This window comes from Excalfactoria chinensis, chromosome 5 (assembly GCF_039878825.1).
Source record: "Excalfactoria chinensis isolate bCotChi1 chromosome 5, bCotChi1.hap2, whole genome shotgun sequence".
Taxonomy (NCBI): domain Eukaryota; kingdom Metazoa; phylum Chordata; class Aves; order Galliformes; family Phasianidae; genus Excalfactoria; species Excalfactoria chinensis.
The window spans coordinates 4,347,376-4,371,464 of record NC_092829.1 but is presented as its reverse complement, the minus strand read 5'-3'; the positions used below and the strand labels follow the sequence as shown (position 1 = coordinate 4,371,464).

Genomic DNA, 24,089 nt, shown 5'->3' with positions numbered 1-24,089 from the left:
TTCAGAGAACTACTTTGAAAGCAAGCAGAGTCATAACTGAGGTGCAGTGTGATTCACACAGCCTGCATTTATCACACTCAGAAAGCTTCCTGACCGCTGCTGGAAATACATTCTCAATCTGATAAGAAAAGTCCCCATTAAGAATCATTTGCTTGTTTAATTTTCGCTTACTGAGCTTTAATGCAGCATAAAAGTAAGTAACAGCAACCGTGCCTGAAATAAACATTGCTTGTCTTGTACTCATTGATGTTTTAGAAGAGCACATAACTACCTCTAGATACAGGAAGCTGCTGGAGAATAAAAACTGACCGCTCACAAACTCAAGTAGGAGCTTTAAAGAATTCTTGCCGAGGACCGAGTTCAACAAAAAATGTATTCTGTTCACTGTACACACGACACCAATGGGAATAAGGGCCAGTTCAAGTTCTAAGTTACCATTACTCGGGTAATAGTTTCAAGCTGCAAGGCACAGCTGTATAGGCCCAGCCAGACAGGCTATCACAGCAATGCTTTGATAGCATGGGGCCCTTAAGTGTCAGGATATAGAAAAGGCAGCAGTTGTTGGCTGTGAAAACAGTCTGATACAAACCAGATGGGGACTTACTTGATGGGCAACACAAAGGAAAACAATTGGCTCATTCAACAAAGTCAGGCCACTGCCCCAGAGAATTAACAGAAGACAATAACAGTCAACCAGAGTTGATGCAAACAAGAAACAGCCATGTGGTTATGGTTTAAGGAATTGTTTCTCCTCAGACTAAACATAAAGTTTTGATTTCTAATTCTTATGTTCATTAATTTCAGCCTAGTTTACAAGCACCCTCTTCCTCCAAAGCCTTCCGTGTAATTCATTTACGCGGCACCAGCCTTCGCGCACCTACTTAACCCCCCAAAAATCACACGGCGAGGCGGGCTGCATTAATCTACCAGTCCCTGAAGAATGCAGAGACCACAGACAACTTGCAGAGCTGTGTCAGAACGGCGCTGCGGATGCGCAGCACGCATCTGTAACACTCGCACATCAACATGGCTGCATATTTACCTAATTCGGTTCTGATTTTAAGCAAAGGGAGCCCGGTGGGTCGCGTGCTGGGTAACCTGAGCACAGCTGTCACCCAGTTCTCTGAAGAGTTCTGTGGTGTTATTTATTTTACTTACTCGGAAGTAAACAGCGGATCAATTATGTTACCACAGAACAGTTTGGGTTGTCAGGCTACAGTTGCGAGTCTGTTAAAATAGCTGCTATTAAACTTCTTTTTTTTTTTTTTGAAGTAATCAGAAATCTTAAAATTGGTTATTTCAGTCATAACTGGAAAAATCCCCAAGCCAGCCCCCTTTTAGAAGCATGCTCCTAGAAGATTATGGTCCAAAATCTTAATTGCTCTTGCTGTTTTATTACAGGAAATATAAAAGTGACATGTGCAAAGGTATTTTGATTACAAATTACTTACAGAGATTGCACAATAAGTCAGACCACTGAGGGCCTTCTGCAGTTTCACTCTCAGACTGAAAACATCTGAACTTTTCTTTGCTTACACTCCAGAATATTCTCTCTGCATGGCGGTGCTCTGTGCGTGCAGAAAGTCGGACGGCACACACTGAAGGACAACCAGACGCTTGGGATACCCAACTCAGTGCACCTACAAATCGCAGTGACACACAGACGTCCTGGATGCCTTCTGAAATCACATCATCCCGAGGACTGTCAGCTCCTGCACGCATCCCTGAGCTGCACTGTTGCTGCAGGCTGCTCAGTTGCTAGTTGATAGATTGCCAAGCAGGGCTGCATGATGTAAACTTCTCCTAAAGATACTACTCTGACCTACAGGATCGCTTGAGTTAGAAAACACCTTCAGGATCACCAAGTCTGGAGAAGAGGAGGCTCAGGGGAGACCTTACTGCTCTCTATAACTACCTGAAGGGAGGTTGTAGTGAGCTGGGGTTGGCCTCTTCTCTCTTGTAACTGGTGATAGGACCAGAGGGAACGGCTTCAAGCTGTGCCAGAGGAGATTCAGGCTGGACGTTAGGAAACACTGCTTCTCTGAAAGAGTGGTCAGGGAGTGGAATGGGCTGCCCAGGGAGGTGGTGGAGTCACCAGCCCTGGAGGTGTTCAAGCAATGTTTGGACATTGCGTTGAGGGACGTGGTTTAGTGAGAACTATTGGTGATGGGTGGATGGTTGGACTGCATGATCTTGTAGGTCTGTTCCAACCTTGGTGATTCTGTGAAGTCCAACCACCAACCAACAGTGGATATGCATGGGGTCTACTCTTTGTAAAAGCTTCACTCTCCGTTCAGGCTTGCAAAAAGCAGTTGAATTAAAGAGCTGAATGGATGGCTCTCATTTAACAGCCCAGCATAAGGCAGACAGAGCTAGAGGGTTTGTCCTAAAAAAAGAAAAAGAGCTGCTGAACTAATGAAACACAAAGTCAGGGGTTAACTGCTATCTTAACTGCTTCTATCTCCTAGCTGCAGGGGTGCTCATGCCTGTGAGCATGGAGAAAAAATTCTGCCTTGGCTGCATTCTAAACAACCAGCACAGATTGTAGGTAGAAAAGTACATTTTTACTTCAGCTTCCTGCCCTAAGCGCAGAGCCAACGCTTGAACAAAGCCGTTGTGTGCTGTGCTCTGTCTGAGCTCAAACATCTCTCCAGCAGAATCGTCAGGCTTATTTCCAAGAGTGCAGCCAAATTCCTGAAACCTCCAATGAAGGGGAGGGTTGTCACATCGCAGCAGAGAAGGTTTTGCCTGCAGTGCTGCTATTATTCATTTTTCACATCATATATATCGAGGTCAGAACACATTTTTTACATAGAGCTGCAACTTTGCTCAGAGTCTCTTTGTCAGGCTGTTGCTAGATTACGAACCTCAGGAACAGAACAGCCTTTATCAGACTCTACCCACAGAGATACCGCCTGTCTTAGCCCTGCATTTAAAAGCAGATGGGAGAGGAGCAGAAATCTCTATAAACCCTGCCTGCACAGACAGTCCCCAATGCTTCCAGCTCTTGTGAAAATGAGTTTGGTAAAAGTGAGCTTAGACAGCATTCGGCGGAGGCCACAAAGGCTGCACCTAAAGGCAGCTGGGGCAGGAGAGCACGTCCATTAAGTGAGGACTCTCAACAGGAAACTCTCTCCCCTTCTTTTCTGTTGTGTTTTTTTTTAACTCAGGAAGGAAGCTCTCTCTCCAGAAACAAGCATTCCCTGTGTCATCTCGCTGCTCGCATGTCTCCAGGATCGCTTCCAATTGCTCAAACGAGCAACACGCACTCTAAAGAAGCTAATGGTGTATTTACGCTGTAACACAAGCTAGTAAATATTTCCCATTTATTAATTGTGATTTACATAACAGCTCACAATGGCAGCTGGTAAGTAAATAAAATAATTTTCTCAAGATCTGTAATTATGATTTTATGATTATAAAAACAAATGAAATAACAGGAACGGAGCGAGCGCCAGCAAATTCCATGCCTTCTATTTCTATTGAAGATCCAGTGGCCTGACAAGGGACAGAAACTGCAGCTCTTTTCCTGCCTTTAAAACAAACACAGCCCTGCCTAAGCCTTGTGATGGGTGCAGTGCATAAAACGAGGCCACGATGCACAACCCTGAGATTATTACTTTACTGTAACAAGCAGGATGGAGGTCAGCAGGTCAAACCATATTAAGTCTAACCTGCTTTCAATGAGTCATTTTGACCCGAAACATAAATGCAGCTCTCCCAGACTCTGGGTGGCCTGTGAGATGCTCACTCCCATTGTTTGTGCACGGCTGATTATTATTTTGCACTGAAGATATGTACCTATCCGACCCTAAAACAGAAAGCATTAACAGAGAGTCAAAGTCGTGCTGTATTTAAAGGGAAACAGTGACCTCCCTGCAGCTACAGCGCTGGGAAATAAATGCATCTCACTGACCTGCTGTGTATTTTGTGTCACACCTTGCAGCTTTCCCTAAAGTTGTTTAGAACTGTCCATAAGAACAGCCCTTCCTGCTCTAAAAGTGAAACAAGAGTTTTAGATGAGAGAAGTAAAGCGGTCTCTATACGACAAGAGATGCAAAAAAGGTTCACAATCTAAATTAACTTTTTCTAGGCGTACTTCTATTTTCTTGCCCTGAGTGACAGCACTCCTGATGAAAGCCAGAGCACAGTAGTCTGCAGACAAAACAGAACCCACCTCTATTATTTATCACTGCTCCTTGCAAACGCGGCCACCAGAAGCGTATTTTCAACAGGTATCTCAGAGAAGAAGATCTGTAGCATTTAACAGCATTTAATTAGAGGCAGCCTTTGTACTGCTGCAGCGAGAAGAAGGTACCAGAAAAACTTGGCTGTTGTTCAATGCATGAAGCAGGAGGGCTGCTTAGTCCTGAAGAAAAACAAGTGAATAAAATACCCAGCCAACCACACTGCTCGTGAGCATGAGAACTGCCATTAAGCCATGCACTCTCACTATATAATCAGCAATAACATTAAAAAAAAAACACACCCTAATGTTACAATTTGACTGTGGATACCAATCATTTAAGCATCCGTATTATTGGCTTGGTAGGTTTTATTAAGGACAACTTTGCAGCTACGCCTCTGCCCTGTTAGCAGTGCAAAAATTCACAAAGCAGTGTGAAAGAAAATGAGACAAATTTAATGGCTGCGAATGATAGCGTTTGTAAATCTCCTTTCCCCTTTATAAAAAGAGGTTTGCAAGCAAAGACTGTGGATTATTCATCGCTCACATTAAGCTGCCTCCACATGGCACGTACGCTGTCACCCTGGTAATTTCTCTTCTACCCAGGCACTACACAAACAGCTGCCTCCCTTGGATTTTTGTGCAGTGTTTTAAATAGCTAAAATGAGAACCCTCCACAAACAGGTAAAGCTGAAGGGTGTCCAGCTACCTCTGCCAGAGATCAGCGCAGCCAGCACAACCCGAAGCTGTTCATTCTGTTGCTTTGCCCTCAGCCATGCAAAAGCTACTAAATTATAAAGGGCAACATCTGCTTTCCCCGCCAACCGGCAAAATAAAACAAACCCAGTGTGTGCTGAGGACAGAAAGCCTACATTTCTCCTATCGCCGTGCTGTAAATGTTTCTTCAAGTTGAAATATGTGTTTGTAATACTCCTTGTCTTCATCTGTCACCATACGGTTTCCATGCAATTTGTCACCAGCCTCAAAGACTTCCTGGTCTGATACTGAAGCTTTTTATAAAAGAAATGCAATTTTCACACTGAAAAAGAAATGTGAGATAAGAGGCCTTCTTAAATGACTGTCTTAAATGCCTGTTAACCCAATCCAGGAAGGCAGTCTTTAGAGATACTATAGTGTATCTGCCAACTGAAGCCACTCAGAGCCAGCAGCGGGTCCAGCTGAGACAGCTGGCACTGATGGACCAGGCTGCAAACTGCAGGGACTGAGGGTGCAATCGCCTTGTTCAGCATGTTACCTTTGCAGGCTGTGATCTCTAGCAGAGGTTGTTGCATACATAGCAACCCCAAGCAAATGCTCTGTTGAATGAAAAACAGCACTACTTATAGAATCACAAAATGTTGGGTTGGAAGGGATCTTAAAGATCACTGAGTTCCAACTCCCTGCTGTGGGCTGGGAGCTCAGGCTGCCCAGAGCCCATCCATGGCCTTGGGCACCTCCAGGGATGGGGCACTCACAGCTCTGGGCAGCAGTGCTACGGTATCACCGTCCTCCAAGTAAAGGACTTGTGCCTAACATCTAACCTCAGTCTCCTCCCTTTATTTTGAATGTCATTTCCCAAAAAGTATCTTGTGACATACTGAGGCACATCATTAGAAGCGGTAGAAATCTCACTTTAAATCTCTCATTCCTGCTGAAGAACAAGCATGTTAATTAAAGCATTACAAGACAAAGCAAATCTAATGCTTCTCTGCAACATAAAGACAGTACAAGGTGGTGTGTAAAGGGACGTTATGCTTTGTATTCAACCAAGCACCAACTTCAGGAGAGACTCTTCTGATTATCTTCCGTGACCTATTGCAACACGCAGGCCGTGCAACAGCTCAAGGTGCTTACTTTCTAGATGCACATCAGTTCCTTCTTATTAAACCATGGCATAGAGCTGTGGAACCACTAATTTGTGAGAAACTTCTCCCTCTAAAGAAAAGCTAACTGGAAACAGCCCTCAGGCTGATGTAAGCACTGAGTACGTGGGGAGTCTCTGTCCTTAGGTGACTCGCCCGAGCCCATTAATTTGTGTGTGTGTGTGTCCCCCGTTTATATAAGCAATGTTTGTATGAAAGGGGAAAGCAGGTCAGCCCAGTCGGCTTGCTACCATCTGCTTTTATTCAGAGTTACTCAAGATCAGTGCCAGTGGGATCAGTGCCCATTTAGGGGGGTTTATTGTGTGTATTTATTTTTTGCTCTTTACAATGAAGGCAACAGCAATTACTGTAAGTTTGTAAAAGTGCACACAAATCATAATACACAATACAAAGCTGCTTCAGAAAGATCCCAGTGTGTTTACAAATCCTCCACAGGCTGTGAGAAAGACTGCTTTGGCACAACAACTTGGATAGCCTGGTAAGGAGCATGTTAGTGCCCAGGAGATCTCAGACTGTATCTGGTACTTGTTGTCAAGAGCATACCTTGCCTGCTGTGCACAGCAACTCCAACAGATTCACCACCACGTGAGAACTGTGCATGGGAGAAGTGGATCAGGGAAATTAGCAAAGCTGCTGTAACCTACTTGTATGAAATCCCTCTTTGCTCCTAGACAGGCTTTCAATAGGTAGATTTATACTACTGGAAAGTGGAGTTGGTAAAAACAAACAAACAACAAAGGTAAAAAGCCAGAATGGAAATAGAAATGTCAGGCCCTCAGACAGAAGCACACAGGTGTGGATACGCAGCACCAAGAGGTACTTCTTCACTTACAGAGTGTACTCTTCACCTACAGAGAATTCTGACTAGAATCTGCCTCATCACTGAAGGTAGGCACAAATGAAACACCACACTTTACTTGATTCTGCTAGCGCCCTAAACTTTCAGTTCATGATACACAAAATGTACCTACAGGGTTACCACAGGATGAGATCACCTGCAATCTTTTACAATCCAAGCCTAAGGAGAGAATCAGATGAGAATAGCAAGTACTTACACTGAGTACCAGTAAATCTGAAAGAAGACGAGTAAAAATCCAAGTGTTTCACAGGCTCCGGAGGAAGCGATGATGTCAGTCTGAATCAGTTTTTCTTTCCCTTTCGCCAAAAAAGCCCCACCTGGTGCTGGAATTTTGGTGAATATCCCTTCTGCTGCATACAGACTAAAGGAGGGACTTGGTTACAGGAACACATCCCAAACCTCAACAAAATGCGTGTACCTGAAACATATATAACCCTTTAAAAGGGAGAAATAAGCAAACCTGAACTCGGACATACGTAAAGCTGTGCAGAGCTATTGATGAATATAAGGCATCATCTGCACAAACACCAAAGACTGAACAGGCTCTTCCTGTGCATACACTTTGCACTGCAAAAAACCTCAGCACAAGGTCAGAAGAAGTGACCTGGCACCTCTGTGCCTTTTAAGGAGGCATGCAGTAAGAAAAGAACTCTCAGAAGTAACTTTCAACCTCTCAGAAGCTGAAGAAAATCCCAGAGTGACCAAAAATCTAATGCACGTACATCAAAGAGAGAAGGGAAAGGTAATATGTCGTGGGGAAACGAATTTCAGAGGAGAGCAACTCCTTAATCCAGTAACAAACCCTCACACTGCAAAGCAAAACAAGTTTACTTGGTCATCTTCCAGTATAAACTGTATATGTTTTTAATTTCTCTTCTGATTATTTGTATTAACTAAAGTGCCTTTTGACTGAAAAATAATTGAGGTAGCTCAGTGGGGAAAAAAAACCCAACTTAGATACAGCACTTAACAGGTAAGTAATATTTACAAAAGCAAAGCCATTCAAAGCTACTATCCTCCATGTCCTGTAACACAGCCATGTACCTACTTAAAGCAATTCAAAGTAGCAACTCTGACGTGTTTTATCTGTGGATATTAATGCCAAATGCTTTCTTACTACAGAGATGCATGTTTTGTAACGTTGGGTAACTACTGTGGTCACACGTGGAGAAAAAGCAAATGAATCCTGTTTGAGCAATGGTGTTCTAAGCCACGTGGATTACCTAAAAGCCAATGGTTACTTACAGAAAAGGCAGAGTTTCCATGGGAAACGCAGCTTTGCATTTCCTGACTTGCCTGAAAGTAAAATATATTAACTGAATTAAGGCAATGAGCCACCCGATATCATGGGGAGGTAATTGTATAGGAAAAACAAGAGTCGAAGTGGTCCAGAAACAAAGAGATCTGAAGAGCTACAGAAAAAAAGAAAGAAAAAAAATCACACAAATCTCCACAGAACAAACATTTGCTCGTTAAATGCCATAATTACACCTAATTGGTTTCATGACTGTAATTTCCAGGATTTTATCTCAGAAATTAGTCGAATTCAAGGAACAATGTAGGCTATGCAAACTACTCCTACTTCTTGGGTTGCGGTGGTACTTTGCCTACAGCATGAACAAACAGCTCTATTTTGCTGCTATTTTCAGGGTGGCATGGACAGTCTTTAGCCAAAATCTTGATTTTCAGTCCAAAAAAAAAAGAAACATCAAGAAATTAAAGAGAAAGTAAACTTTCAGGAGAACAGTTATTAAGAGTTTGAACCCAGAACAGTTCCAGTTCCAAGAAAAAAATCAAGACCTTTGGCCTTATCCTTATCTTCTTCCTTCCTATTGGAGCATCTGTTGGGGATTTGCCTCATGCCACAGTAGTTTGAAGAAAAAATATCCCCAGACCCAACTGAAAGCAATTTTGGGCTGAAGAAGAGAGGCAACAAACTGTTTAGTTACACCTGTATTTTCAACACGACAACTTGCAGCGCAGCACAATGGCAGCATGAACAAAGTAGAAACCCATGTTTAGAACTGAGCAGGGCCTCTGGAAGTTTGTTTGTTGTTTTGTTTGTTTTGATATCAATTGTTTAATGACTTCTTGCCCTCCTATTCCTTTATTGCACAGATCGTCTCCTCCCACAGCAGTTGTGCAATCCCTCTGTGGCAACCAAGCCAATTGCTTTGTCTTCCAGTATTACTTTCCCACGTACTTATGGCTGCCTGAGTCTAATTCACTAGCTGGAGATAAAAAGGAATTATTAGCACGAAGTTATGCTCTCTAGATCCCATTTTGTGCCTGTGCAGTAGAAAAGTTATTAAGAAACAGCTACCTCTTTATTCTGAGCTGCTCAAATTCAAGTTTCAAAATGCTCTGCAGCCAAGCATTGCCACCTGTTCTTTCGTTTTAATTTAAGAATTCTCAATTATGTTAATGCAAACCCGAAAACTGCTCGTATTCTGGAAATATGTGCACTTACTAACCACCACAATCATTATCATATTAAATTCATGAAGATATATGAAAGACTGGTATAAAGATTAAAGGTTATTATAAAGCCAAGAAATACATATGCATGTATATTATATGCTACAAATATATGTTTTCAAACCACTGTCTCCACTATGTCTAGAGAAGGCACACATTTCAATTAATAACGCATTCTGGCTTTATTTTCAATTGTAACTTTCAGGAGACATTACCCTTTCAGGCATGATATTGTAACGGTCCTACTGAACTTCAACTTTCATTAAAGGACATCAATCAGCTTGCTTTCAGTAGAAACACATGTCCGCTGCAGACCACAGGACATTCTTCAACAACAAAAGAAAGTTCTCTTGTGCGTGTACTTGTGACCACACGCAGAAGATAAATCAGATCTCGTCACGTATTCACCAGTTATGTAAAGCAAATTTTAAGTCCACAGCGATTTCTCTTTTCTCATCACACTCTGAATTCACGCTTCATCTCAGGGCTCTGGATTTTCTGGACTCTGATACTGATACGACCACTTACCCTTTAAACGTTAGAAAAGGCCCGAATGATTCTGCCTCTGGAATGCTTCTCCATTTGCAAACAAATACTCACTATCCCTTGCTATCTCAGTAAAGGCAACTGTTTGACATGAAGTTTAGCAAACAGGGGGCTTTGATCTTAGAGTAACAGATGTGCTTAATTTTAAGATGTTCTATTTACTTAAACCCATGTATACTTATCAAGTTGCAAGTGTTCTTTTTTCTTTCAAACGATTCTTATTAATTTTGCCCTCAGCTTTTTGACTGATTAAGTTCAATGTGGTAAAGATTACATAGGCAAGACCTTCTGTGCTTACAACTGACAGGCAGTTGTTTCCATTTGCAAACCCTCTAGATTTTTATTGGCTCATTAAATATGTATATTACAAACGAGATTTAAATTATCCTTGTATATAAATCAACTTCTTTGGTGTGTTCCTCGCTAAGAAAATTGACTACTGCCATCCTGTGGTTAAATGCTTTCATCTGACAGCTATACTTGGGCTGGGTCCAAGTACTTTCTATTATTTATAGTACAGGTAATTTTCTTTATTATTTCTTAAAGTATTTCAGAAAGTAACAGGTGTGATAAAAATATTTTACTCCTCTTCCAGCTGTCTCCAGTGCTCTACTCAAAGATACAGACCAGAAGTGCTGCCTTGGTAGGGCTTTAAGCCAAAGCTGAGGTGTAAAGGCATGAAGTACAGTGTTTAGCAAAACCACCCAAGCCCCTTCCCTCCTCCTCTCTGATGCTTAATAGGAAGTGGTGGGGAAGAAGAAAAAAAGGAAGGCATAACTGTAACCACTAGCAAGGAAGAATGCTTTTGAAGCTGGGAAAGGAGCTCACCCAGGATGGTGGATGCGCTATACTGTCCCATACACACGCACTAAGGTGCGCCACTGCAATGCTGGGAGCTTTCCCACTAATTGTGCATAGAAGCAAAGTTTTACATTGCTCATACCCTTCTTCTTTATATGTAATCCATGCTTTTACAATTAAGTTCCACATCCCACGACCATAACATTGGCTGAGGGCTTTTCTTCCCACTTATAAACAGCCGAAGCACAACAATTCCATCAGAATTATACTTCTATTGGATGGAAGAAGTTCAAAGAATGATTTTACAAGGGCTTGCAGGAAGAATCTGTCCATATGAGGGTGGAGTAATTATAATTGCACGTGTAGCAGACCTGCAGGATTTTAGATTCCCGCCCTTAGAATTTAAGATTAAAATTGTTACATCTCATTTTCCCACCTCCACAAACATTATCTGCTAAAATAACAAAGTATTGCAGAGGTACGCACAGTTTGTGTTATTCCAACACTGCCTCGAACTACACTAAGCAAGAAACATTCTCATGTAGTGCCATTAGTACTTTTAACAAACGCTGTCAATCTCTAGAAATAGAAGGGTTATGCATAGATAATAGCATCCCTCAAAGAAGAAAGTCACTATCTGTTACACGCTAGCTTGAAACTCATTTTAAGTCAGGCCATTTTAACACTGAAAATATCTATTTTTTCCTCATTTGCACGACCCTAACACTTTGCACTCTCTTTCAGTTTGCCTCCAGTACCCCCGCATTTTCTCACACACGTGAACTGCTGCCATCTATCACTGCATTATGAGTACTTTGTTTGCCGAACAGCAATTAACAATTCAGTTGACAACATCACATGCACATTGTAAAGTTCTTGGCAAACAGAAGTTGAAATAAAGACTTAATGTCAAGGATTCACAGCACCACAGAACGGCTTGAGTTGGAAGGGACCTCAAGAATCACTAAGCTCCAACCCCCACCACAGGCAGGGCCACCAACGTCCACATTGAATACCAAGCCAGGCTGCCCAGGGCCCCATCCAACCTGGCCCTGAACACCTCCATGGACTGGGTATCCACTGATGACATTACAGACAGCTGCCTTTCCAGCCTTTTCAGAGCACCTCAGCAATTACCAAAGCTATGAATACGGAATTGCATATAATGTATACAAACCTGTAGAAATCTGGGAATTTCACAGTAATAAAAACAACTTTTCAAACATGAGATCTTCATTACACATGTGTATACAACAACATTTAAAAGAGATGTGCTTAACTGAAAGAACTAAGTTTGCTTATGGTCAATTTACCTTCTTCTTCCATCTCTTCAGACTTCCTTCTCACATGAACAACTCGGGGTCTCACAACTCGTGCATCTCCTTGGCTTTCTTCCTACATAACATACATTAAAATCATATTAGAGTAGGGACTTTTTATTTAAAAGCACAGTAAAATTATACAGAGCTTCAAGAAACATCCAAAGAGGTTTTTAAGGAGTCATTAAAGGTTATGCACTTGTTCTACTTCCTTTCAGCTTCAAAAGAATTCAGATCTGAATTAGCCGACTGCAACTCTAATTTCTCCGGAAAGATGATGGCAAAGTGCCACGTAGACCTGCAGACACAGGAGAGTCCTTTAACTCCTACTCAAAGAATGTGGCAGAAAGAACTTAGGATTTCTCTGGCTTTCTTCCATACCCAAGACTTCTCTATGGGTATTAACCTACTCGATAAAAAGGAGGAGTTGAAAGGGAAAAGAAAACTACAGATTTCAGAGCGTGGCTGGAAAACACGAGTCAAGCATAAAATAATATACTTCTTTGACACTGTTTTTAATATTACTTTACTGTCTTCCTTACATTCTTTGGAGGATGTATGACTGCAACAACACCCATGGGAAAACAGCAATAAACACTCTGTGTGCCATGAAGGAAAAATCACACAGGTCAAATATGCTTGGTTCTTATGCGTTATGTATCTGGAACAGAAACTGCATCCCCAAAACATTCCATTATACACACACAGGAAACATGAGAAATACAAGGAGATTTGCCCTGATTTTGGCTGGGATAGAGGATCATGTTCTTTGCAGAGACCGAGGCTGTGAGATTTAGAATGGTGCATAGAGGATAAGAAGACTTAAATATTCTTTAGGACAGCCAAAATTGATCTCATCAGTTATTCTGTTGTTATTATAGATTAGCATGGATTTTTAAACAAAGGTTCTTAAAGGAGGAACATAAGAAAGATCATAAACTTCTGCATATTGGATCGAGCATTTGGATCCTTTGGATAGGACAGAACTGCTGTTTGACTTATGAGAAGTAATAGCATGGGTATCATCTTGAAGACCTGATGACCAACTACTAGTGGTATTTTTCTCCCCACAAGCTAAAAAGGAAGAAAAGGGAAGTGTCCTTCAGTTCCATAAGAGAAACTTTCCATAGTATATGCCACAAGTGAGAGAGTCAGCCAAAAACATAGATGAAAATATTTGTCTGGCAAACAATAAGCATGATGTCAACCATACAGTCAAGGCTTTCCATTCCTTTCAGCCAAAACCCATCTTCTGTGATAAGGGGAATTATCAGCAGTAATGAGACTGGTTGTCATTGTACTTAATGACCATCTAAGCCAGTGTTGCAGGAATCAGAAGGAACAAAAAGAAAAAGCATTCGGTCACACTCTGTTCCTCACTGGCTGCATGAACACGTTTACACTCCTCAGTGAACAGAACTTGGAGAATCCTACATTAGTGGAGAGCACATCATCTCTGTAACAAGCACAAACACAGCCTCACCAGCACAGGGGTGAGCTGAAGAAGATAAAAATGAATATACACGTGTTTGAGCTCAAGAGAGCATCTCCTCAAGGCACTATGAGCAGTTTGGTTTGGCATGAACTCAGCCACCTCCACACACCACGACCTCCTCTGCTCACAATTTAAGGCAGACAAGGGAAGAAAGCATCATCTTCTGAAAGCAGGAAGGTCCACATTAAAGTCTCATGGAAATGTGATTGAAGGCTACCAACGTTACAGAACATTAAATGTATATATTAAAGTATATTCACAAGTGTCCATTGGAAGTGGCTTTGCTTTGGTTTAATGTTTGTTTTAAAAACCTTTGAACTGAGGGGCAAGTAGAAGTTGAGAGAGAACAGATTCATAACCTACAATTATGAATTCCTGGAATGTTAAAAGCAAAAACAAACCCTATTTATACTAAAAATAAATAAAAATACTAAAAATAAAAGCTAATGGGAATACCAAAGTGATAATCCCACTCAAAACACATCGCTTGTATAAAAAACATCTCTACTTACATTAAAACATTATGAAATTATTTTGCAATTGACTTTCTAACAACAAACTGGGGACTTGGAATGATTTAGGTTTATCACTTTTGACATGGTTAGCCTTACAAATATTATTTTCAATGCTCATGTCCCTCCCATGAGCACAAAATGATTTCTCTAGAACAGGAGGAGCCCATTTTCATCTTAGTCATCTTGCTGCTTCTTAGAGTAGGAGTGTAGGGGTAAAGTGGCCACAAAGAGCAGTTAATTCCTGTAATGCTACAAAGGAATGTCCAGAAGGGGTCAAACTGAAGGTACATTTAGTCTGACATCCTGTCTAACAGTGGCTAAAAGCACATATAAATCTCACAAACGTTCAGCACCACAATGGAGGAGCAGCCAAGGAATTTGGGTTGATAAGAAAATTCCTGTGTGACTTAAGCCATTTATTTTGGAGTGACCACATAGATTTCACTTGTCGTGACCGAAAGGCACTGATGGCCCACATGAAAATATAATGCTCTTTGAGTTGGTCAGAATCTGACCCAGACACCTGTGACAGGTAACAAAGAAGTGGCAAGTGTATGGCAGCTCCACAGTGCAGCCCACAACGCTTCTGAAACATCCCTAAGAGAAACCAGGCAAGAGGTTCATCACTGTTACGTGGTATAAGTGATGTTGAAACAAGCTTTTATATTATGTAGAATAGAGAAGGATGCACCGCGCCAGTGAAGTCCTCACAGAGCATGATGTTGCCTCACACAGGGCAGATGTTTACTCAGGTTGTCAATTCTAGGTGTACACATCATAGATAAGCTAAAAATCTAGCCCAAGGGAAAGTGTGAGTTAGAGCCTTTTATCAGGAACCCTCACATCTAGGAAGAGACTGTTTTATTTGGGAGAGAACAAGACCAACAAAACCACACACAAACTGTGGATTCGTTTGCTTGGTTTGGAGGGAGGGTGGGTTTTATATGCCAGCAAGCAAGAAAAACCACAACCCCCTGAGGGTTCAGATGCAAAACGAAGTTTCCAAAGATGAGATAATGTACAAATGTATGTACATTTTCTCTCTATGAAAGAGACCGGGTCAGATCACCTTACATTTCCTGCACAGGCGAGACTATGCAATGTGGGTCTTCTTACATGTGGTACCTCACCATTTGACTGTACCCAGGAAAACAAAAATCTATCACATCAGCTAATTTTTCAGTGTATGAGAAGCGGATAACACTGGTATACTTATCTGATACTAAAAAGAAGGAAACATACTCCTCCTTACACTCTCTGCCTGTTATTTTTGGCTAGCAAAAGGATAACAAGGATACAAACTTCACCCGAGCAGGCATTGCTGCTTAACAGAATCCAGTCTTGCCCATGAGCAATTATGCAAAAAACTAATATGTTCTGATGATCTCAAAGTGAAGATCATCTACCATGTCAAATCGTCTTTGAAGATGCAACATATCACATCAGATGATATGTTTAAGAACTGCTTGGAAACCAATGGCACAATACAGATCAAGACTCAAAAATATAAAACCAGGGAGTGTTAAGTATAAGATACTTTTGGCTGTTTTAAGTATAGAATATCAGGGATGGACAGAATGCATCCATAAACATATCAACCATAGTAAGTATATTATTACTTTTAAGCTTTAATATATTAAAGAGCAATCTGCCACATCATTTTTGGCTTTTGTCACATGCTATTTAAATTTACATTCAGTTAGCAAAAATACCATCATCTCTGGGTAACAGCTCATATTAATAAGTAGCGGAGGATTAACTCTTTAGGTCTCAAGCAGAGATAACAGAATGTTTACCTTCCAGTACTGTAGAATATATCAACATTACTGCCTTTCCAATCCTCCCCCTGCTATGACAGCCAAAGCTCCTGAAACCCTAAATCACTGATTTACAATGATTTACAATGAGAAGGACCAAACCTTTACTATTACTTCCTTTCCCATGTATTTCTCTCATTATCTTTCTGTAATTGAAGCACTGGAATACCCCATCTTAACTGAGTTTGCATACTCTTAGGTCCTGTGAGATTGCGAAGCAGAGAGGAGGTAACAAAAAGGTAAAAGCGGGTCTGAGCCTAACAGAAAGTAAACTGTTGGATTCTGACACAGTAAAAACCACAGAATCATTTTTTCTTACACATGTATATTTTTGGCTTCAGCTTCTCAGCTGAATGTGTCACTTCAAACACATCGGTTCTGTGACAGTCTTCACACTGAACATGAAAATTTATTCTCCTAGGCTCTGTTTTGCACTTCCTGACCAGTGACAGAACAGCTTCCTTGAGTTTACCTGAGAGGGACCCTTGGAGAGAGATGCCACTCTGCAGCTCGGTTGGGCAACTTGTGGAACAGGAATTGAAATGGGTTGTGATTCCAGTTCAGCCACAAGCATTGGACCGTGACTTGTATCAGCGTCTTCAAGAATTCCTGCTGAAAGAGAAAGAGGAAAAAAAGGTTTGTCATCTGTTCTAACATGGCCACAACCGTGATACGTTCAATGAACTTTGTCACATGTGTGGGGAAGTGAGTGTAAAGGTGTCTATGTGAAAATGTTTCACTATTCTTCGTGCATGAAAAGAAACCTGTATATACTCTATCTTCACCTGATCACTTGCTGTATAATCTGGCACTTAGCATTTTTGCAGCCTGAAAACGTGCACAGCATCTTTGTGAAAAATATATTGACAGATGATGAACTAATATTAGAATTCTGCTATCACACACAGCCAGAAAAGGAATTTTAAGCCTAACTACAATTACTGCTTAAGTAACTGTAGCTATTGTTCACTTTAAGACCGTGTCACATTTCATTCGCATGTTGGTTTTCATATGCATAACTTCAAGCACTGAAAACAGAGATTTATGCTGTTATACGCCCAAGAACACAATACCTTAAACATCCCCAAGCTTGACATTAAGTTACCATAATAAAAAAGCTATAAAATTGATACTGCTGACGATGATACACACACAATCCCCAGCATTCCTGCAAGACGTATCAGCAAGTGACTCATCTGACAGAGAAATCCACTAAAAGGTTACGTGTACAGAGACGTTAGTGAAAAAAATGAACTGTTAAACCCACTGGTATAATAGTTACTTCATTTTATCCCTAAACATCATTCTGAAATGAAACGTTGGATTCTCATTGTAGCTATCAGGATATAGATCCCAGTCCTGACTTGTGAAGGACAAGGAATCTTGCAAACCAGAGGGTAGATATAGTAAATTTGGAAGAAGAGTGGAAATAATCACAGATCTTCCCTTGTTCCCATTAAGGATTGATTATTTCTTATGCAGCATCAACTTTAAACAAAATTTTACAGGACAGACAGTGGGCAGGCTAAATTACATTACATAGCTACAAAAGAAAACCACAAATACATGTTGCATATAGATATAAACATGTTATGCCAGATGTAGCTATGAACAATCCAGATGAGAAAGAAATATCCCCAATAGGCAGGCGCCTATTGGTGTCTGCCAGCCATACAATCCTAAGCACAATCAGAGAATTATAGCAGGTTGATTTTGATCACTACTGACGACTGTACTCTACCATTATTAAACAGGTGACTTGGAAAAAGGGATGGCAGAATCACCTCATCTTTTTCCAAGGAGTATCATGTAATAAATCTCCAATAAGCATTCAACAAACTACTCTCATGTAAAGGTTTGACAGTGTATAACATTTCAGAATACATTTTCCAGGCTAACAGTGATATAGCTGTCCTAAAATATCAGGTAGCAGCTAGCTTAACACTGTATAAACATAAAACGTGAATCCATTTAGTGCTAAAGAAATACTGCTCTGAGATCATTTTTGCTATTTGTTCAACACATCCAATTTCAATCTATTTCCTTCTGGTTAAGGGCTAATAGTGCGCGATACACTTCTCTTGTCAAAATCATAGATGTGGAAATTAAAGGAGAAGAAAAACAACTGTTTGAATGATTCAGTTTATGCAACTTTTGATGCATCTGTGCGAGCACATCTGTGTTATTACAGCTTAGTAATGATCTCAGTTTAGTTTAATTGTTTGTGGATCCATATTCAACAACGCTGTTTCTATAGGTTTGCAGCAGGTTAACTAAACAAGTACAGAATATTCCAGGTATTTTCAGATAATAATGCAGAATCCAGGACAGAAAGATAAAGGAGAGGAAGGATGAAGCACTGCTTATTTGCTGTTGAAACCAGTGCTAATTACTTTCCCTGCTTTATCACAGCAAGTATCTCCATGCTACAATCCGCTATGCCTGCTTCAGTTACCCATCCAGGAAGAGAAGAATTTCTATACTGTAATAGGAATGCTGCAAATTTAAATGTATTCCAGGTTTTGAGACACCGCAATATCACCCTGATGGTGTGATAAAAGCAGTGAGAAGGAGTGTTATGTAACAGGACAGAGGGAAATCACTTGACCTGCCAGCGTTAATACCTACCCTATGGAGAGCATCTTGACTGCTCAAACTAAGTGCTTTTCAGATCTGAATTTGACTTCGGAGAATAAAATACATATTTTGCTAGTCTACTTTTTTATAGGTGAGCACTTGGTGTGATATTTCTTTCCAGTTGTAGACTGGTACAGACTGAGAAGAGCAAAGGCAATTCTTGATTTAAACCAATCCAATTCTCTGAACAAAAATGCTAATCCCCCCACAACTGCTGTTAAGTTTTTAATACCTTATTTTGAGCACGCTCTCTGAAATTACTTCAGATGCTGTTATAGGAATCATCAGACCTCAGAATCCAGGTAAATATCTCAGAGGATAAATAACAGTCAAATTGTACCTGCAGCCTGGGTAAGCTGCCCTGGTGATGGAGAACGCGAACCCTGGTATTGTCTGTCCTCAGAAGTTCGAGCAGTTGCACTGTCCATATCTACTGGGTGTGCCATGAGGATTCTCTCTGCTGCTCTGGTCAGCCTGGGTCTTTGACCTTCACTGAGCTCCCCAGTGCTATCGTCAGAATCCTACACAGAACAGCAACATCAGAACAGCACGTTTAAAAACTGCATTAACCCTTAGAGCACACAAACTCAAGTCTCAACTAGCAGTGAACAAAGGTAGCTACAACTGTCACCCCATCGGATCTGAAAACAAGATTTACACTGATCAGTAATGGACTGGAAGGAATCACAATTGAAGAACATCACTTATTTTGTTAGCTGTGTCCCAGCATAGCAAGAACCTGAGTTAAACTTTGGCACAGAAGTCTTCAATGTTACAGATATACCCATAGTCAACTGTCAGATCTCATAACAGTGGAAGCACCTAAAACTTATTGCATGTTAAATAAAAAGTTTAGATTTTAAATAGGTTTGAATGGACGATTCACTGGTTTCTGACATGCATAACTGCAGAGAGAAAACAGTTATCTTGCTTCTGTGCTGAATATACATACACACACGTGCACAGACTCATTTTAAGGCAATACTTGCAACATCAACGAGACACAGGCAGGTAGGTGTGCTTGCACACTGCTTGCCAGAATCTGCAGAGAAACATTAGCTCCTTGTGTGGACAGACTGAGTAGTCTGTAGCTATGGGAAAGCCAACAAGCAAGTTAGAGATGCATTTTTAATTGGCAGTGCTGATGAGAAAATGTCACTGCAATTAGTCAGACTCAGAGCTGACACCGTAGAAAGCCATTCTTTAAGTTCATCCACCAGAGCTCATTAAACAAAAAGAAGGCAGACAAAGGAACAGTTACAGAGGTGAGTGATGTCAGAAATTATTTAGACTAAACTGACCAAGACAGAGGGAAGAAACTGCCTATGCATTACTAAAATAAAAAGGAAAGATCTATCCTAAACAAAGGTGTTCATCGACTATGTTGCCTTATTCAAAGTTCACTTCCTTTAAACATTCAACCAGATAGGTCAGTTAGACACTCAATCCAAAGTGCTATTTTCCATATAGAAAATGTCCCGATGTGTTACAACAAATGACTTTTGCTCTTTGTGATGCAGTTCTATTTTTCTGTTAGTCTGCTTTTTCTGCCAAGCAAATATGAATATGTTGAGGTTTTGTTCCAAGATCAGTATCAACAACATATGCAAAAGCGCATGAAAGCATTTGCTGACATTCTTCATAGCAGCCACTTGAATGTTTTAGGCAGGTACGTGCAATGAACCTGGAATGCTGAACATACCAGCTACGTTGCTGAAGTGACAGAAGACTTCTCTGATGTTTAAAAAGATGAATCTGATGCAGTGAAATGGGCAAACATGCACCTTGCAAATTAGGTATGTGTGATACTCTGCACAGCTAACTTATAAAGACAAGTAACCTTCAGTGGTTTTAAAAGTTTTGCATGAAAACAGACACTCAAATGAAGCGGGATCGCTTCCAGCAAGGATCAAAGTGTATGAACTTGTTCTATGTCCAACAGTAAGGATAAGCTTGAGATTTCATAAGCTTAATGTTTTATTTACTTTTGAGTCAGAAAGTAACCCTTCAAAACTCACACGCTTGCTGCAAGGAAAAGGACAGTAAGTTACCTCCAAATGGTACCTTCCCTCTTGAACAGCAACAGGTGCTTGATTTAATTTGGCTAAAAGTGCCAGAACAGGATCCCTCTGATAGCCTTTATGGCTTCTTCCCACCACCTGCCCTTCACTGGGAGGATCATAATCCTAAAACAAAGGAACAAAATCCACGTAATACACGATCCAAAACTACTTTCATGTGAACCTGCATCATTCTTAAGCTCACAATTAAGCTTTTTTTCTTTTACAAAGGAGGTTATTACAGTTTCCATCTCCTTTTTTCTTACTCAGAGACATGAACAGTCTTTGAAAAAGCTTGATGCATACGATTGGCACACTTTGGAAAGGGCAAGGTCTACTTTTAAGTCTTCATGTCCAGAGGACAGTCAAGGAAGTGGAGAACACCTTGACTTCAGAAGCTTCCACGTGAGAAAAAAAAACCCACTACTGATGCTTTAAGCAGCTTTAACTAATTCCAGTCTCAATTAACCTACTTTAACAAACTAAGCACACAAGTAATTAAAAGATAGCTGAAAGCTGAAACAGCTTAGAGCATGGCAATGCTCTACCTTGTTTAAGATGTCTTAAAGTTAAAAACGCATAGAAATGAAAATGCATATTAGCCATCTCTCACCTACTGGCAGGAGGTATAGAAACCGTATCTTATTGTTAACGTATTTTTAATATAAATTAGTTTGTACAGTGTGCTTTTTTTCTTAGGAGCTGTGAAATTCCAAGCATATTTGTAAGCATACAGGTTTAGAAGTGTAAATTTTAAAACATTATAAAGTGAAAATGCTTAGGGACATCCAATTCACCATTCTGCTCAAAGCAGATTATCACTCTAAGTCAGCTTCTTTGGTAAACATATTCTTACCATTTCATTGGCATCCAGTAAAGTACTCGTTAAGCTTTCAGTGAGGTTTGGAAAAGACAGCCCTCCTTCTGTGAAGGTTAAAAGATGTTTTAAGTTATAAATACTAAAAAGCACAGCAGTTATATAAAAGCAAATGTCACATTCTTCAATAATTGCAACACTGTTCTTCAGTAAACTGGGAAATTTTCGCTGCTGGATGTGTAGTATAAAACAGATACCCAACCTCCACCGCTTTGCTTTCAATAAAGCTTAGTACCACATTGGACTCGTGCAAGACAGTCCAAATTATTTTCCAAGTTGATTTTATGACTGAAGAGCAGATTTCATTTTATTTTTGGTTACTAAGCAGGTTCGTTTCATGACAAGAAAAAGAGCAAGGATGTCTATCAAATAAATCCATAAGCATGAAGTGAAATTTAAAGGTCAGTCTCGCAGTTTTATCTGACAGAGTATGAAATGTAATTTCGGTTGACTGGAAGAGAATTCTATAAAGGAAAAAGAAGATCCAAACTGTAATTCCCACAGGCTGGTTTCATTAGTTACCTCTCGCAGCCAGCATCTGGTCACCGCTGAAGAGAACCTCCCCTTCTGAGATGGGTCTGTCTGCAGTCTCTGTTTCTGTGGGGGTAAGACTGCTTTCCTGCGTGGACTGCTCCGAGCTGTCTGTAGGTTCTGCTGATGGAACCTGTGGTTCATGAGGAATCGACTGAAAGGGCTTTGGTGATGACTGCCAAGATGGTGAAATCAAGGCCTCTGGTTCCTCATCATTAGCCACCGACATCTCACTAAAATGTAAGAATATGTTCTGTGAATATACCAAAATGCATTGAATAGAATAAGCTAAAGTCTTAAATCAACGCTGAAATGAATTTGCAAGGAATTTTTCAAGCGAAAGTACAGCATTTTACTGATAAGTTCAGGAATCACATACCTAGAAAACATTAATAACAGACCTAAATAACGTTAATGAATTTCTAGCTATTAATAAAAATGACCACGTGTATTCTCACTGAGGCAATAGAGAAAATAAAATGCTAATATTAGACTATTTAATTGTCACTACATTTATTACTGACAGTAACACTATCAATTTCATGCTTTTCATGGCAATAAATAAAGACACAGTAATTCTGAGAAATGTCCGTATTTCACACTTTCCCTCCAAATCTAAGTCAAGCAATTCAGAACAAAATTAATCCTGTTTTTTTTCAATACCTTGAGGCATATACTTGAAGCAGTTCTCTCTACAGACTTTTAGAGGATATATTTATTCATAAAGAATTCAGAAACCCACATAGCCTGGTAAACTCACACAGCTTTGGGATCGAATGTTTCTTCAGCTAACGGACTGGGTTTCTCCTCTTCCAGAGGAAGTTCTGCATCATCCCATGGGTTTGGAGGTGCTGGATTTTCCATTTTTGAAGCTTCAGAGGCAGGAGGGCTTGGTGTGATTATTTCAGGAGGCGTACTGATAGGGGTAATCACAGGTGTGCCAACACGACTAACAGCAGCTGGAATACCAGAGCCTGCAGGTGTGAAGACAAACCTCAGATCAGAAAGGAATACAGGAAGACAGGCAGTTCCCTGTAAGCACTTGTAATGTTTGTGATGCCTTCCTGATGGTCATGATGAGACTAGGTGAAAATGAGTTTCTTTTAGAACGGTGTTGGCATTTGAAGGAGCTAGAATAAAATCTCAATTCCTTACCTCCTTCAGTAAGGGAGACTACTCTGCATTTTAAACACTATGCTGCTTTACCTGGGGAGTGTAAAGTTGGTTCAGTTAACGATGGGTTACACAGGAAGAAGCAAAAGACAGTTACTTTTCTGATGTGAAAAGTGGAAGGGCTTGAAATCACACAGACCATAGCAATGTGCATTAAGAAAACAGAACAGTTAGCAGACAGATGTTTGCTTTTTTTATACAAATTAGCTCATAATACTTGTACTACATGAGTCCTCACTTGAATCATCGCCTCAAGAATGTTTATCCTGAGATAACACGTCTTTGAAGAAGAAAATTAAAGACAGTAGATTAAAGCATATTTGTTCCTTCTAAAGTTCAATGATCATTTTCACTACCTGCTTCTTTCATTTGTTCTTGTTCACGAGCATCCCCGCTCAGTACTGTAATAGATGGAGAAGACACCGGGGTTTGGACTGGAGGCATTTCTTTTTCTGAAGGCGGTGTCTGTGGTGGTGTGGCCTGAGGTGTTGGCAATGGAGTAGGCACAAGAGGCTCCTGAGGAAAAGAATTGTAACCACAGTTCTTATCTCAATGCAAAACTCCTACCTTCCAGAGTTAGGGCTGAGAGCAGGGAAGGGGAAGAAGAGAGAGGTTATGACAAAACAGGAACAGTTATTACTTAGATATATGCCTCATGACTCTTCCACCTAAACATAAAGATGCACCAGCCTACATTGTCTGCCTGGACAAAACAAACAAACAAAACACAAAGCAATAAATGTTTTCTGACATTTTATATAAGAAAAATATATAACACAACAAAAGCCAGATTTGGACAACACAAAATTCAGTTCTTTTCCTTAGAAACAAACTCTGTGCTCAGCCTTGAAATAAATAATTAGATAGATAAATACAGCATGCTGCATACAGAGCAAAGGAACTACACATAAA

At 40.4% G+C, this 24,089-nt stretch overlaps 1 protein-coding gene across 3 annotated transcripts in view; it reads right to left on the bottom strand.

The window, feature by feature from the left end:
• Positions 1-24,089, bottom strand: part of KIAA0586 (KIAA0586 ortholog) — a 69,824-nt gene that overhangs the window by 17,650 nt on the left and 28,085 nt on the right. For 2 of the 3 annotated variants that reach the window (XM_072337510.1, XM_072337512.1), the window contains exons 22-29: positions 23,534-23,693; positions 22,765-22,978; positions 21,996-22,237; positions 21,453-21,520; positions 20,588-20,722; positions 18,877-19,057; positions 16,372-16,511; positions 12,067-12,148 (exon numbers count right to left, since the gene is read on the bottom strand). In XM_072337510.1, coding sequence (XP_072193611.1) covers positions 12,067-12,148; positions 16,372-16,511; positions 18,877-19,057; positions 20,588-20,722; positions 21,453-21,520; positions 21,996-22,237; positions 22,765-22,978; positions 23,534-23,693 — 1,222 coding nt within the window. The remainder of the gene's footprint in view (positions 1-12,066; positions 12,149-16,371; positions 16,512-18,876; positions 19,058-20,587; positions 20,723-21,452; positions 21,521-21,995; positions 22,238-22,764; positions 22,979-23,533; positions 23,694-24,089) is intronic. The other variant, XM_072337511.1, reaches the window with a different exon arrangement.